Raw genomic sequence first — 17,774 nt, forward strand, 5'->3', positions numbered from 1 at the left:
ATTTTCGCCCAGAAACTTGAAGTATACCATGTTCGCTCAGCTTGCTTCGTGCAAAATGTTAGATGTGTGGTGATATCTGCATGCTCTGTTGGTGTTTTTGTACACCATTGTACTGGCTAGGCACACAACACTTTCATTCATTTCCGCTTCATTTCTGGTTTCGACAACTGCTATACTCCGTTTAATGAGCTGTCTGCTGCACTATATACGAAAAGTGAGGGAGGCGAATCAGAATGACGGCGTCACCAGAGTATAGATGCGATGAGCATGTCACCGAGCCACAGATGAGTGTGATGTAGAACCTGAAGCGAACTTTCGAAACTTTTTGTTATAGTGTGCAGCTTGGCGCATCTTAAAAGGACCTGCGCGCAGCTGCAGCGCGCCCCGAGGGACTTCAAAGCTTGAAAAGTACTCGAAACGGCGAAAATTGGGCGACGGGTGGCATTGCCCCTTGCGTTCATTCCCTCGCCACAACCACCGGTAGCCGCAGTGCCGGTCAGTGTGGAAGGGGCTCAAAGATCAAGGTATGTGGCTTTCGCACAGCCATCGTCGTCGCTTCGACACACGAGGTGGCTGCGACGCGCATCCAATGCTTTAAAGGGCCACTGTCCAGGGAAGGACCTTTTAGGCGAAGGAGCCCAGTTTTTTGATCAGGTACAGGAGATAGTCTGTGCAAAATGCTACAGTGACACGCGCGCCGCAAAGCAGCGAAAATAAAAATCAAAGCTCTCTCATGCTCTCCTTTGGGAAGCCAGCTTCCCCGTTTCCTGCGCTGGCCCGTCGAGCCACAGTGATGACGTACTTCCCGCGAACGACGTCCATTGGTCCGTCTCGCTGTCTGAGGGTGAAGGATGGGTGTCTACCGCTCGCTGCGCGCTTTTCCCTCGCCACGGCCCGACTGAATCCAGAGGCGCGCGCTCCCTCGCCCGTTTTCTTTTTTTTTTTTTCGCGCAGGCGGAGTGCCACGCCCCACCTCCCGCCAAACGCGGAGGAGGAAGGGGAATTTGTCTTGCGGAGGCTAGACGACCAGGTAGGAGAGTGAAAAACCTTTGCGAGGGAACGGAAGGAGAGAAACACGACAGAATCGGGTGATTGGGGTGGCTGTAACTGCGTTATTAGCTACTCTTTTCAAAACATTTTGTGGCCTTGCGTTCTGGGGGCGAAGTCTCACAGTCACCGGGGAACAAAATAGTTTAGACCGGAGGGTGGACAGTGGGCCTTTAACCTTTTCCTGCTGCCGCTTCTGTCTACTCTCCCTTCTCTGGCTGCAAGCAGGCATGATAGTGGTTCGGTGGGTGTCACTGGAGAGGACCGTGCAAAACCCCTCTCTAACCTAAATGTAGCGCCATCTCATCTTCCCTGCCCCGGCTCTACCACTCTTCCTCTTTATTTTCGACCTTTGCTCCTCCTACGCGGTGCGGAGCTAGCAGACACTCTCCGGAGTAAGCGCTGACTCCGGGGTTTGGCTCCAGTTTTTCAGCGTGTATTTTTGGCACAATACGTTCGTCTTGTTCTATGTCTGGCTGCCGAAACAACAAGAAAGAATGTAGAAGCGACACTGCGCTTGAATGGTTCTGTTGTTAGCTGCTAGAAGCTGTGCCACTCTGCGCATTACCTCAGGGTAGAATCATCCACCAACTCGGCCTCCGTGCGTCAGTCGCTCGTCGGCCGCCTGCCAAAGCGCTCAACAGGCTTTCAGCGCTCTCATTAGGCAGCAAAGGCGAGTCATCCACCAGCAGCCTGTACATAAAATTACCTTAGAGGTGTCACTGAGCTGTGCGCTACCGATAAAGCTGCGGAAGCAGCCTGCTGGTTAGACGGCCACAGTGAAGTAAGCGCTCCACTATTCAGGCCGCACTCTCGCACCTACCGCGATACTATGTGTGTGTGTGTGTGTGTGTGTGTGTGTGTGTGTGTGTGTGTGTGTGTGTGTGTGTGTGTGTGTGTGTGTGTGTGTGTGTGTGTGTGTGTGTGTGTGTGTGTTTGTGTGTGTGTGTGTGTGTGTGTGTGTGTGTGTGTGTGTGTGTGTGTGTGTGTGTGTGTGTGTGTGTGTGTGTGTGTGTGTGTGTGTGTGTGTGTGTGTGTGTGTGTGTGTGTGTGTGTGTGTGTGTGTGTGTGTGTGTGTGTGTGTGTGTGTGTGTGTGTGTGTGTGTGTGTGTGTGTGTGTGTGTGTGCGTGCGTCCGTGCGCGTGCGTGCGTGTGCGTGTGTCTTTGTGTGTGTGTGTGCGCGCGTGCTTGCATGTGTGTGTGTGTGTGCGTGCGTGCGTGCGTGCGTGCATGCGCGCGTGCTCAAGGATAGCGGCAGCAGCCGTCTGTCAGATGCGTGCAAGGCTTCTACTGCAGATCACATCAACGTTTGTACTGTAGCCGTTACTAACGTCTATAGGCCATGCGTTCGTGACGGTTAGAAATTCGGACATCACGCACATGGAGTAGGCAGCGATCTCATTAGCCGCCACCCACACCGAATCCTCATACATCGTTACCGACTCCTAAATCACCAACTTAAACCCTGCAAACTCTCAACCCAAGCCGGACACCATACCTCGCTCAAAGAAGTCATATGGGTACCAAGTCATCAAGCGGTAGAGGGAAATGAGCCTGCACACGCCGCAGCCTGAGCATTCATTTCCCAGGATCCCTCATTATTACCTTTATATGGCCACCCCAGCTACTCATTGCATACCGCGAGATACCCAAACACGTGCACGTCCGCTTAGCGAGACAAACATTCCCGGGACCCGCTAAAGGACTGGACAAATCAGAGGACTGTCATCTCAGGCGTTTACAAACGTCCTCTAAAAGAGCCCAGCTAGACTGCACCCTATTTGCTCAAGATTCCTTTTCAACTTAATGCAAGTTTCACGGCCAGAATGCACACCATTACCATATGATATCACCTTGCCAAGCAATCGAAGCCATACTTCGCAAAGAAAACCCAACATATGGGCGGATTGGGTGGCGGCCCTGTCTAGCTCCGACCTCGCGGCACAAAGGTCCTTGGGTTGAGAGAGCTGTATTTTCGGCTTCAGCGAACGAAACCCGGACTTAGGACCCGACCAACCGGCCCCTAAAACCGTAAACCATTTTCCTTAAATAAATGTTTTCTACTAATACTTGATATACACCGCGCTTTGATTGGAAAAGGTTTCTCTGCACCAAAACGTAGTAAGGTAATTAAAATCATTTGCATAAAATTTAAATATTGAAATAAATATTGAAATATTCTTTTTGAGAATTTGCGGGGAAATTTCCTGGTAACTGATTCCCGCTAGTTCATGTAAAGCACAGTGAAATCCACTTTGTCACCTCTGTGGGTGATTTAAGATGCCTTCGTTAGTAGAGGGAATTTGCTCCTGCGATAGAGAGTTGCCATTTCCTGGAACGGCCCATTCTCCCTGAATTTGTTGCAGCAAGGAACAAGCTTTAATCGCTGCTCGTGTGTTGCAACTCATATTGAGCGTGATAGTAAAGTCTACAGACTTCAATTTTCGCCTCACGTCATGCGGAAGTTTCATCCCCAAATTCATGAATACCCAGCTGTAGAGCTGATTAACGCAAAACAATTTAGAACTTTATTTTTGCCTACGATAGTCTCATTTTGTTTACCGTATACGAAGGCCGCAAACCGTGACTTTGTGGATACGATACTAAGCTACTTTATGGACATGGCGACTGTCGCGGCGCCTAAGGGGCGTGCAGATCATGGCATTATCGAAGGTGCACAAATTTTGTTAAAACTGTATAATTGAGAGCACTAAAGAAGCTTTAAACTGAATAAGATGAATAAATGAACCAGGTGATATCTACAGCAGGTGCCAACAACCGTTTTTGCCGGTGCCGATGGCATGCACCAATAGCTGCATATTAGGTTGTGTGATTTCTTTTCTGAAAGCATTTTAAAAGAGAACGAAGGAAGGTTAAATAATAAGAACAGCTGCAATTCACTGAAAGGTAAAAATGTAGGCTGCCTTATGTTGACAGGAACAAAAATCTCTCTGTGTGTACAACGCTGTGGAATACTCGTGAAAGAAGGTACATCCACTTCAGACGCTGCAGGCCGCTACCATATTAGATTTGCCGAAAGCACGTGGCATGGCGCTATCATACGCTCAGACCTTACTTTCTTAACCGCTTTAAAATATCAATACCCACCTAAATCCCGAGTTCTCTCCTCGTTACTGCCATCAAATAAGCATCAAGTGGTGATATCTACCAGAATATTCCAATATTTTTTTACTCTTCTCCGGCAGTAGGCTGCCGTTTTAAACTAATTGTGCGTTTGGGCAGGAAGAAATGGATTCAATTGAAAAAAAAATTTTCCTGTTCTTTTTTCATCAAGAGGGGGCTTCCAGATCGATGCCACCCTGCACTTAATTAAAGGGAAGCTGAAACGCTTTTCGCAAAAAAAAAAAAAATGAGTTCTGTGTGGCATTTTATAATTTTTTTCCCGTTGAACAAGACTATCGTGCTGAAAAATGGCAGAAATAAACGCAAATGCAGTTTTTACAAGACAACGAGCGCCAGTGGGTCCGCCCTTCAAGCAAACGCCACTGTTGTCGGTAATTGGCCGGGCCGAACATGGTGTCATTCGCGGTATGCCATGCTGGCGCCGGCGGTGTTGCTGCGTGCGCGTTGCTTCAAGTGACTTGACACCTCGATTAAAAATGTGATTGATTATTCTAACAATGTAAAACACCTTGGACACTTACCGCACGCGTTCGAGCAACCAGCAGTTGCAAAAAACGAAAAGAAAAGAAACGTCACTACGAAAGTACATCGACAGCGAAAGCTAAGTCAGCACATTTGCGTGAGTCGAAAAGCGCAAGAGCTGGCCCGCTTTAACAACTGCCTTTTACACACTAAAGCTCGTTTCAGTAGCAACAAAAGGAATTTGCATTGTATATGATGCAATCCTAGTCTACAGCGCGTTTATACAACTTTCGAGTATCGCCCAACGGCGCAACGACAAACGCACGCGTACGTACTGCAGCTGTAGCTCTTCCCGTCTTTAAAGCTTAGTTGGCGTGTTGCGCTGTTCAACGCAACGCCGAAAATGGTCCGGCTTCAGCTCCATTATGTAATCAGACAGGTTCGCAGTACCTGCAACGCAAGATGAAGTAAGCTTACCGGAACGTTGCTGGCAGCGAGCGCGGCGGACGGGCGCTCTGGCCGAGCGCGCCTACTCATAGAACTGCCTACTGTATATCAGTTTGTCTCACAATGAAATGATGATATCATTAATCACGGCGCCGCCTTAGAAGATGAGCTAATGTATACAAGAAGATCGGATGAACCGTGACGCGCTGCGGCGACTGCCGCTCCACACTTGTGAAGAGAAACTTGCTTGCATCGCAGTAACACTCCTACCAGCATCTCGGTACGGGTCAGCGATCCTCAATAGAGGTTAATTTTTGACATTCCGTTATCCCTCGGCTCATTATTTAAGATAATAATAAATTTGAGCACGCTTTCTTGACGCTAGCGCAAGGGATCCACGGACAGCTGCACAAGGCGCGGTCGGCGCGGCATGGCAGTGCATGCTGCTTTCGGACGATGCTTGAGCGCGCTGTTGCCGCGCGAGCAGCACGGCATTCCAGACACTGCGTTATAAGTGACTACTGCAAATGCAGCTTCGTTCTACCGATCGTGCATTTTGTTTTGCTGTACCTAATTGGTAATTGTTGGCGTAGTCGAGAACGGTGGCGAGCTGTGTAATAAATAAGCCGCGAATGGCGTTTTAAGTTCGATGTCCTCGGTTAAGCGTAAAGACGGTGAAGCCAGCCGTGCAACAATGGTATTAAACTAATTAGGTGCAGGAGCAATGAGAGAACGGCACCGGGCTTCAGTTGCACTGATTTAATTGGGATCCCTAGTGGCTGCAGTCGCTGCCAAGATTCGATGATCGTCATCGGAACGAAAATCATCAGGGCAAAACACAGTTGATTCTAAAAGCAAGAAATTTTAACTTTTCATGAAAGAGATCCACAGCTGAGCTGAAAGTTTCTTATCCTTCGGGAAACTATAAAGCCCCATGTCGCCTGGACCACTAATGTACGTACAGCGGATCGCCACTGGTCGCTTCACGCACTCACAAGAATGTTTGTTTTTAATGACACGAAGAAAATATTTTTCGAACGTCGAACGACGTTTATTTTACAACTGAGCAAAAGAGGCTCACAGTCAGAGGGTGTCGAAGGGCGTGGCGCACCATTCCGCAACAGCTGCGTATCTACTGATTGACCTTGTGTAATCTTTTAACGTACGCGGAACCTTCAGTACAGAACGAACGAACTGGAGAAGACAAACGGCACCAGCAGCAGATTGCGCTGATCCGTCGATCACTCACTGAAGCGCGGAATGGAGCGAAGCACGCGTGCAAAACGCGCGGCCGGCCTGCATTCCGAAATTGACTTCACATCCGCCTGTTCCCCAGTTTCGGCGCCCCGCCCCTCCTGGCAGCGAAAAGGGCGTTCCCGCGGCGTGTTTTTAAGTAGCGATTTCGTCTTTTTTTATCTAAAGAATTCAGAAAAAATTGGCACACATGATTAATAAAGTACCTTCTTTCCAACCATCAAATTTTAGGCAATTTGAAAAGCGTTTCAGCTTCCCTTTAAATAAAGTTGTTCAAGTAAAACAATCACAAAATTTCAGGTATGACATTTTACAAAAATCCGCATATGATCCGCATGTCGGCAGCTTTACAGTCAAAGCTTCCTGAGCTCTAAGCGTCCTTAAAGTGCTCTCATGAAAATTGTGTGGCTCAGATAGAGCATGCCTTTTCTGCAGTCATCGTTCGCTTGCACGATCTTGTCTGCGTAGGTCAGCGCTTTTCGTACGAAATATTCAGAAACTAGCCTATAGTCAGTCTTGATGTGGAAAAACAAAAGATCTCATTAGAAGATATAAGAACAGTACTCACACGTGCATATGTTATTAAAATTAGGTAAAATACAAAACATATTTTGCCTATAATCATCACAAATTCTCCCTAACGAATAATCATGTCCTGCTTTCTGGAACGTCACTTTTATTTGTGAGGCAACTGTTGAATATTGTAATATACCGTTATTAAAATACTGATGTGAAGGACCAAACCTTTTGATGCGAAACAAAAGCATTGTTTTAATGTTTATCCTGCGCTTACACGGAGTATAAAAGTCCCATCGAAAACCGTTGCGGTAGAGTTATTCACAATAGTTTTGAGGCAACTGTGCAATATTGTAAGACACCACGATCTTAACGCTATTTGTATAAAACCGCGCCTCTTATTTGACATCCCTACGAGGGGCATTTCAAGTAATAAATTGAAATGAACTGAACATATTGGTGGCAACGGCCTAATTTTCAGATTGTAGAACAACCTCGCTCTTAAGATTTTTTCTTGATCTTGCATCGAACATTTAATACTGTCATAAACAAAAGCAATGGAGCAGTCTTAAATACTGAGCGTCATCCCATGACCCGCGGCGGTAGCTCATAGGTTAGGAGCTCGGCTACTCAGCCGCAGTGCTCGAGTTCGAACCCGGTAGCGACAGTGGCGTTGCAAGGCGCCCGTGTGCAGTGTGACATCAATGCTTATTGAGGATTGCCAAATGGCGGTAAGTAACCCTGAGTCTTCTTTCGAGACATCCCTCACAGCCTGAGTCGCCTTTGGGACGTTAAACCCCACATATCACAACGAAAACAACGCGATGATTTTTGGAGCCGTAGCTCTACTGCGCACTTTCAGTGAGTTTGGGGGCCCTCGACATTATCGTTAAAGCAGGCGTTTGCCTCAGCGTTGAGACAGTGTGCCTACTACGTCATCTCAGGCATACCACGTGATCCCAACATAAAATGTAAGAAAGAAAAAGTTTCAGCTGGACATGCATAGGGAAGCATGCTCTGTAATACTGGCAAATGGGCAAAGTGGACAACGCGATATAAGTGGTGCGTGTATGCATGCCGTCATGAAATTGAAGGCAATCCAATGATTCTCTTTGGAGACTTTAATAAAAAAGAATAAACTTTTCCACATAGGATGCGGCAAAATTTCTTCTTAATATTAGCGTCAGATCCATACGTGCCTACTACACAGTGAGGTAATCAACCATCGCTTATCAAGTTTCAAGCACAAAATGACGTCAAGGTGACCGCCAACCACTTCACCGGTCATCGCATGGTCTTCACGTCGATTCAACAAAAGAAATAACAGTTACGTAAACGTATTAACAACGTGTCGCGTCTTCATTTCTGCGACATGTATGACATCAATTTTCGCAGCAATGCTACCATCGAGGTGTGTCCTCAACGACGGTGTTTCATGAGCTAAAGCTTGATGTTCATGTTCGGCAGGGTCAAACGGCTTGAAATGTTTTGGTAACAAATAACAAAAGAAAGTGGAGGCTCCTGATACGTGGATACGTGGATACGTGGAGGTTATACGTGGATACATTAATTGCCCGGCCGAAATTTTAAGCTATGAAAAAAAAAAAAGATGAGGCTCGTGAAGGACTTCGAGTTGATAAGATCCGCTGGTGCAGAATTTCTGGGTATGAATCGTCATAAGCATGAGACACTTGCCGCGAACTTCATATATTGACAAATTGCCCTATATTGCTCAACGCAGCGACCCACGGGCCCTGTGGTCGATTTTATAGACCGCTGTGATCTCACTCTTACACGATTCAGCAAGAGACAAACCACAACAGAATACATGGCGCCCGAATGTTTCACACTCTAAGAAAAAAATGTGATTTCTCCACAGAGCATGGGCGATTCAAAGACAGGAACTTACTCTGCAAGCGCAGTGAAGAAAACTCGGAAGAAATAAGGCTTCTTCAATGTACATGGATATTTAAGCAGAATGTTGTTCTGTGTTGGTGACTATAAAAAAAATGCGAATAACATCGAGAACAGCATCATCTACATTGAATTCATTAGCGTACTTACAGCACTATTTGCCAGAGATACATTCATGCCGTTAATTGGTGATGTAATACAAAAAGCAACGAGGATCACACGCAAGGACAAGCCATCGATTTCTACTGGGTGCGAAGCCACTTTTGGATTTGGTGTATAAGAGAGTGAATATGTATACTCTGCAAAAGCTCGCCACAAGGAAATCGAGAAACTATAAACATGATCCACAAAGCCTACATATAGTTACGTGCACTGGTCTTCCACTTCGAATAATGAAATAAACAATATGTTACGCCTGGTAAAACTTAATTAAAAGAGTGGAAATGGTGCACACACTAGGAAAGTTGAACAGAAGTAATTTTATGCCGTCTGCTCGTTACATACGTGCATACCTTGCAAATAACTTTTTGCTATTGAAACGAAACAGAACTACCTGCGAAGCAGTCAAAGAGATGGCTTAAGTTAACTGCGTTTCGCATTCACGAAACTTGAGAAACTACGAAGATAAGGTTTTACCGTATTTGGCAATCATTGGATTCCTTTCCGCTCCTGCTTACTGTTGGAAGAAACCGTAATTGTATACAGACTGGTGATGTGTCTTTAGTTCTCTAATGGAAAAGTTTGCTTTACTACAGGAATGTTCTCGCAGAGTTTTAAGCAAATTATAAGTTTTAGCCCTTTCATTTCCCCCGATATAAGAAACGAACACTTTAATTGTGCTTGGCGCATTACAGCCTTTGTTGCTCATGTGTCATAAAACCCACCAGAACACCACGGACAAGCGATAGCGTGTACTGTAAGCTTTGAAACGAGGCTCGAGTTTAAGTAAATATTATCCTATCGCTTCCCTACCGAATTATGCGACCAGCTCAGCAAAATAATTGTATGAAGTTTAACTTGATAAGGAGTCATCGTTTAGTGGTTTTCGTTTCTTGTTAAGTTAAGCATTTGCGCGGCATTTTCAGTTCTTTCGGCAACAGTCAGTGCTTCCTCCTTGTCCGTGCCGCGAGCCGTGGTCACGCTGATGGGAAAGGCTAGGGCATCTGCCAGCTACGGTCTCGTTTTATGGGCCAAAATTCGTTCCATACAAATTTCATGCCATAATTTTTATACCGGTCATGCTCAATGTTCTGCGTTAGTAACTAAACAAGGAAGAAACCTAGAAAGAGAGAAAAAAAGAGAAGGAGGACTCACAAGCGTAAAAATTGGAGGCTCCTTTACGGAACCGCTGAAGCTTTTTAAATTTTTCCTCCCAATGTTTGTCCTTTTCTTTCTCTCCTACGTTCCTATTGTTGCCCGCACCTGCTCCTACTGGTTCTCGTTTCACCTTTAATCTATGATCCAGTCTCACAGAAAAGTATTGTGCCGGGAAAGCATCATCAAGGAAAAGCGAACAAGGGTAATTAGCCGCAAGCGCCACACTTAAACGCGTCGGACGAAGAAAGCGAAAAAATTTGGGGGCAGAATAGGTAAAGGAGGAAGAAGCTTAACACGCAGTGGGGGACGATGAAAGGTTTCCCACGAGTTCAGTCCCACGGTGACACCAGAGATGACCCCTTACCCGTTCCTCAAACAGGCGTAAGTGATTCTGTATGGTACATCTAACAGTGCAATCGCAGCGATGTTTACTGAATAATTTACGGCGGCTGGCTCAAAATTATGAACGGCTACTCGGAATCGCTATGTTACCAAGCGTTTATGTACCATTGAGAACATTGAGTGTCACTGATAGTCATAATGTGCGCGTTTATTATTTTTTTTTTCTAGTGCTCATGAGTACGTAGAACGGCGTTGTACCATCCGATGATCGCAGTAAATGTGACGAAGCAAACTTCATCTTGGCAACAAGCGCGACTGAAAAGATTACGTTGAAGACACGGATGTTGATGAATGACGCAAAATTATAGGCATACAGTCGAATGCCTCTACAGCGAAATGACCTGTATAACGAAGGATTTTCTAGGTCTCGGCCGCATTCCTATCTTTCATATGCGTTGTGAACGCCTCTACAGTGAAGACTAGTGCAATGAATTTGTCTATACAGTGAAGAAATTTGGGCGTTCCCGACGGCTAATTCGCTCCTTTACAAAGAGCATATGTAGCGGCGCTGTCCTTGTCATCCGAAGCCGCCACTGATTTACCGGAGCGTGTAGGGAAACACCGCTGCTAAAACCGCGCCGGTCTTGCAGCGTTGCAGCGGTCTTTGCAACTCCAGAGTAGCCTTGGTACCAGCACACCAAAGCAAAAAAAAGAGCTACCGAAATGTTTGACGAACGGCGCCAGTGTAGTCTGCCTGCAAAAAGCAAATCTAAAGACACGGCAGTCCTTGCGCTCCCTTCCGGGGGAGCTGCAGTGAGCTGTAGTAAACTGTGGTTCACCATGCTGTGGTTAGCTGTAGACATGGAAGGCTACAGTGGCGACCTCAGTGAACAACAAGCTCTAATACGGTCAAGAAGCCGGTGTCTTCAGCAACAGATTTTGCTCCGTTCCAATTAGGAACTTACGAAATGACGTCATCTTCGGACGGTAACATTTGAATAAATGTTAAATAAAGCTTTTGTTGTTCTGAACATGTTTAACTTGCTCTATTGCGTGTGATACGGTCCGTCACTTTTGCAGCGAAGGGACGTGGGTCCCAAGCGCTTCGTTATAAGGGCTTTCGACTGTATCATATTAAGGGACATACTGAGGGGCTTTCCAGGTTAGTCAACTCCTTATTACAGCAACGAACAAAAGCTCCGAGACTACTTTGTAGTGCAAATGAGTGGACAAGCACAGCTAGAATTTTGCATCGGTGGATCAGTGGCTGGGGCGTTCTACTACTGAGCTAGGAAATACGGATTCAATTTCGGCCGCTGCGTCAGCGTTTCGATGAGGGCGAAACTCAAGGCCCCCGTGTGCTATGCGATGTCAGCGCACGTTAAAGGACCCCATGTGATCGTAATTTCCAGGAACCATCTACAACGACGTCCCCATATCCTGAATCGCTTTGAAGTGATAAACCCCATAAACGCATAAACGGTGATACGCCTGTCCCCATATGCATCGGGCATTGTGGTAAACGCCGTGATATTCAGTATTAGTAGTATAGTGAGGAGTAACGTAACAAGAAAAAAGATGCCTGTGCCGCTTGTGTATGACTAGCTGACCCAGATTTATCGATTGGTTGGAAGATAGGACGAATTAGAGTGTTCTCTCAGCTTGACCCACTGCGCCAGGTTCAACCTGCCGTCATGGCACAAGCCCAGAAATGCACGGGAAGTTTTTGATTTCAAAGCAGCGACATAAATTTTCAGGGAGCCCAGTTTCCAAAGCAATGGATAGGCTGGAGTTTAAAGTGCCCTATCCAGCGGTCATTGCTTAAAAGGCCGTAAAACATTATATAATGAGAATTCATTGTGTTGGCTTGTTCGTTTTCAGGTATTATATGCCGAAAACAGTGATATGGAGCGTTAAGGTTAGGACGCCAGCTTTTAACATAAAGCCTTCTTGACAGGAAAAAACGCACAGGATAGGCTGTCAAAACTCTCGTCAATTATAACTGCTTTTCTATAGGAAAACGAATATTTTTCCATGTTGTGTGTACTGAAATGTCATCACTTAGTAAGGTGCATTGACAGTAACCCTAGTTTCGCCAAAAAAAAAACATCGCTTGCTTTAAGTTGGTCCGTTGTTCAGTCGCAAATTAAAAAAGCTCCTAGTTTAACCGGTATGTGTAAAGGTAATTCCATTTTAATTGAACAGGTTTTGTTGAGTGATCTCGTTTGATGGGAACTATTTTACCCTTACCGAAGACGCCTGTCATACCCTGGTAGCTTGGCGTACCATGGTGAACCGAGCGCGCCGAGATGTGGCTGATGCTGCTTTATAGAATCCACGCAGCCCGGTTTCCCTTAGCACTCTGGAAGTGCGCCAGGGCGACAATCATAATCAGCATAAGGGAAGGCAACCAAGTAGTTCTATAAATTTCTGGGAACAACACGCAATACGTGGCCTGTATTGTGTGCTTCTTATCAGTGTCAACTCGTCTAGAAATGGCACCACACTGAGAAGCCTGAAGTAGACAACATCAAGAGTAGAGTGCCAGTGCATCGAAGCCAGCGCTTCCGTTATCGCGTGCAGATGACGCCCGGAATCGCAACACGCTGTAGCTCCTTTCCGCGAGAGAAATAAGGAAGCAGCTAGCTAGAGTTTTTAAGTTTCTAGCACCGCAACCGAGTTCGAAGAGTTCTACCCCATTGTGGGATGGGCACCTCAATTTTATGCCCTGTATCAACATGATTACGGAAAGCAGCATATTAAGCTCTTTCGGCCACATTGCCTTATGTTACTAAAGATAGCTACACATTGTGGTTTCATTTTTATTTCAGGTAGACGATTAAAGGTTTGCGTCCCGATAAGAGGTCTACGAAACCTTTGTACTCACGAAAGACGCATTTTGATCGAGCCTACTACGCTGATTACACCATTTGCGAGCTACTCATAGGAATGCATATAATCCGATTGTTTCATGGGGCCAAAGATTGTACGAAACTCACTCTCACTTATCCTGTTGGTATCGATATAGAACGGTACATGCGTTACTTTCTACTGCATGCTTGATACGGCGCACTGACGCAGTGGCGAAAGACAGCACTATTAGCGAAGCACACACAGGAAAAAAATCAGTATGATTATCAGAAAAAATAAGTTAAATGCTGAAACGAACACCACATTTCAGATATTCTGAAATTAACGACAACAAATAACAGCAGTTCTTATTTATCGCAGCTAGCTGGTGCTTTGTCTGCGAATCTTCGCGAATCAGCCTCAGCAGGGGGCAGCCGGGTTTCGAAACAGAGTTTTGAAGCAATGATCAAAGAGCTGTGGATCCAACCAGCGCCTCCTTGATGTTGGTGGCGACATCCTGAGCGATGGCGCTAGCACTGCGGCACCATATACATAATGATTAGAATTTTTTGTTTTTAAGTTTCTAAAATTTCACGGACCCTTTCAGAAATTATTTCGGAACTCAATGTTCGTTTTCCTTTTCGACGTTTCTTTAGATGCTTTTCCTACAATTTTTTTTAGCATTTAACACAGTCCTGTGCTTTTAGATTTACTTTCGATATTAAAGTAGCAAAAATTAGACTTTCGCCTGTGACTAATTATGTTTAAAGCACCAATTTCTCAATAAAATAAGCTGACTGTTATTTGAGAGCTTAAAACCCGACTGACCTCAATCTGTTTTGTTCTAGGGAACAGTCCGCAAGAAGTTCACGCTAAGTCTCTTCTGGGTGATCCTTCCCGTTGTAGTGGTTGTGGCTGTTGTTTTTACCATTTTCACGATCATAAGAGCTGTACCGCAGGTAAGTGCCTTCCTAGCAGAGTTCAACTTCTTTTTTTTTTTTTTTTTAACCACAGAAATGGAGGTTCTGATGGTATGGCGCTGACAAGATATGAGCTGCAGTAAAACTGCCAGTGTTGCCGCCTTTGATTTTTTTTTTAATTAATACGAATGCATTAGGGTCATGTGCGCGTTTTTTTTTCTTTGGCTAGATCAGTGATTGTACTATGTGAATATCGCAGCAACAAGAACGATAACATTCGGCTTGGTTAATCATACGGCTAAAATCCGCATGGAAAAAAAAATATCGGCAAGTTCACCATGCACTGACCTTTTTTCTAAGCGTAATTAAATGGTATTCCATTCTTTGCATGCGTAGGGCGCTCTCGTAGCACTGCACTAATAGTTTAGTGTGGCGGTTCGAAAAAAAAAAATTGAACTGGTTGTGGTATGCAGGAATACGATTGAGCGGTGTTAACTTTAATACAAAATGATATGCGACTAATGGTTCCAATTCGCCAGGAAGCGGTTTCATGCACGATGTCAAAAAAAAAAAAGGAAAGAAAAAAAAGAACATTACGAAGAGACCTTCTCGAGGTAATATTAAACATGGAATGCGACACGTCAGTGTTTACTTGATCTATGCAGGGTAAGTCGGTTGAATAGAGTACAGCTGATGATCCAGTCGCCCTATTTCCGCGGAATGGGCAAGCAGATACGCTCTTATTCAATTTGCTCGTGACCTGCGGCATTGCTGTTGCCAAGGCAGAAAGCTGGGCTATTTAGTCCCTCATGGTTAATTAGAAAGACTAGCCCATAGGACGAGGATATAGACAAAGAAGGACGAGTCCTAATTCGCTAGCGGTTAATTGTGCTGTCTTCTATTTATTAGTTCTCGCCGTATACGCTTTTTTTTAATTAATTGCCGTTGCTGAGCGTACCTGAAAGAGAAAAGCACGCTGTCATTATCAAAATGAAACTTAGCATATTTTTGTGCCAATAAGTTTTTTAAAATTACACTAGTTGTTAGAGAATAAATAATTCGTAATTTTTCTGCAAGATTTAATTGGGATTCTGTTCACAGCTTATTCGTGGCATCTCAAACCTCATGTAAACACGGTAAGAAGGCGGATGCTTAATTCTTTTAAAACGGCGAGTACGATTTTCTCAAGGCAGTAAACAAGACTGAAGACGTACGTTGCTCTGCTTAAATTTTGCGAGTGAGCATTCAGTTGTTTGCACGATTTCTCACGAGGAACAAAATCTTCATGCTATAGTTTCTATGGACACCTTCTTGGGATGTGGAGAAGCATCTCTGCTTCGAGCACGGTGGTTTGGATAAATGCGAGGGAATGGTGCTCGCGAAAAAAAAAAAAAAAACAAAAACAAAAAAAAAAACAAAACAAAACAAAACATAGCTCAACACGTTTCGCCCGCTGCACAAGTATACGTCTGAGTTTGGTTCCGGAAAATTTGTTATTCCAACACGCGCTTTTCCAAAAAGCGCTCCCTGTGCGCCGCCTAGTGCTTGCTGAGCTGTTCTGTGTAACTAGGGGCGCACGTGTTCGAAATAGACCGCAGAGTACGTGCATGTACGTTAGCTCGCACCTGATAGAAAGGTGATAGGCGTAATTCAAAACAAAAGATGCAGGGGTGAGAACAAGATGCAAACTGAATTCGGCTTTCAGGCGATGGAATACTCTTTCACGTGAGGCGGCAGATCTGTGACTGAAAATATCGATCCAGCTGCTCATACGTGAGGATAAGCCGCCGGGTATAAGTGCGCACACATATCGACATTATGACTAAAAAAAAGCGGCGCATCTAAGAACTCGGTTCTGTATTTTCATGTGCGTTTTCGAGGGTTAGCCTCGTACCCCAGTTTATTCTGCAGGGGTGCCCAAAAAATGAAGCCCCTCATTTTTTTTTTTTTCTGTAACACTTTTTATTCAAATTTGTGCAATTTACAGATACTATTTCTGCAGGTCTTATATTGCCCCTGCGTGCGTTATCGATCAACTTGTATGGCTTTGACAAGCGATGAACTCATGCATGCATTCTTTGTGCTAGCTTTTTTTTTTTTTTTTTTTTTTTTTTTAACTCGACAGCGCTAGGTGCACCGTTCTTCAGAAAATTCGGCTTCGGCGTTGCCGGCGCCGACGTTGTGAGCGAAAAATCACGGGCATGCCTCTGGCAGGGGGTAGTTGGCAGGTGATATGGCCGGGTACTGTGACGTCACGAGACCACGTGAAATGGCCCATCTGGCAGGCGTTGCAAGCTAGGGCTTCGTTTTGAGGTGTGAGTGTGATTTGAGAGAGCCGTCCAGAACCCTTGGATCCTAAGTGAGACACGCTGCCAGTATAGGCCACGCTGGCACGTTCGGTCGGCTTTATTAAAGCAGGGCTTTATACATTGCGTTGCACAATTACATGTGCACTGTAGACGGCTTCTCTCAGTTAAACTGCTCAGTCCTTGTAGCTCAAATTTTCTAAAGACACGGTATTTGATCGCCAGTAATTTTTACACTAAATTTGTTTAGGTTACTTGCCTGATTCGATCAAAAGAAGTCGAATGTTCCTATCCTATGTGGCGGCGGAGAAGCAAAACGAGCCGCTACCCCAACGGTGGCCCCGGTAGCGCCATCTTATGCTATTTGCAGCAGCCTTTCGCCACAGAGTGAGGGCAAACAGTGCAAGATGGTGCCACAGGTGCCATCTTTGGGGCAGCGGCTCGTATTGCTTCTCCGCCGCCGCATATGATAGGAACATCCCACCTTTCCTTGATGAATCAAGCAAGTAGCCAAACAAATTTAGTATAAAAACACTGCCGACCAAATGCCGTTTCTTTGCGAAATTTGAGCTGCAAGAATTCAGCGGTTTAGTTGGGAGAAGCAATCTACGGCGCACATGCAATTGTGCAACGCGCTGTATCTAGGGTAGTATTTCACTTGTGGTAGCTTATGAGTGCCTGTTAATATGTATTAGATAATAGAGGTGCAAATTAAATGATTAGTGACTAAACGAGTTGCAAATTGAGTGTACGCGAACGAGTATCCGCGAGGGGACCCTTAAGACAGAACTTTTATAAAGGGCCCTTGACAAGCTATTTACTAAAACGAAAAAACGTGCGCGAGAAATAGGTATCCCATCAGTCCTTTCCACATAGCAAACATTTTTAAGCTAGCTTTATTAGCGCCGATCATGTCGGCGATCGAAAATGATTCTCCTGCTTTCCCCCTCAACTCAGCACACGCCGACGCTCAAGAAACAATGAAGAGAAGTTGAGATGGCGCCCCACCACACATCCCATCCCGTCCGCTTCACTTCGCAGCGTCTAAAGATTAAGCGCACCAAGAAAGTCCCTATGACGTCATCGGGACAGTTTGAGCGCGGGGATGTGTCGCCAAAATCGGTTGCGAGCGGTCGCCAGAAGCACTTTTTAAATATTATTTGTAAAACATAGACTCCACGAAAAGCTTTTAAATTTGACTAGAATACTCAGGAAGACCATCTCTATGGGTGTCTTGAATTATAATAGTCCTCCA

At 45.2% G+C, this 17,774-nt stretch overlaps 1 protein-coding gene across 1 annotated transcript in view; it reads left to right on the forward strand.

The window, feature by feature from the left end:
• The first annotated feature begins 7,595 nt into the window (after positions 1-7,595).
• Positions 7,596-17,774, forward strand: part of LOC146202150 (neprilysin-1-like) — a 36,328-nt gene continuing 26,149 nt past the window's right edge. Inside the window, exons 1-2 of the mRNA XM_084600285.1 lie at positions 7,596-7,601; positions 14,142-14,252. Of these exons, the coding sequence (XP_084456411.1) occupies positions 7,596-7,601; positions 14,142-14,252 (117 nt within the window). The remainder of the gene's footprint in view (positions 7,602-14,141; positions 14,253-17,774) is intronic.

This window comes from Amblyomma maculatum, chromosome 1 (assembly GCF_055883805.1).
Source record: "Amblyomma maculatum isolate TAMU_Amacu chromosome 1, ASM5588380v1, whole genome shotgun sequence".
NCBI classification, from domain to species: Eukaryota; Metazoa; Arthropoda; class Arachnida; order Ixodida; family Ixodidae; genus Amblyomma; species Amblyomma maculatum.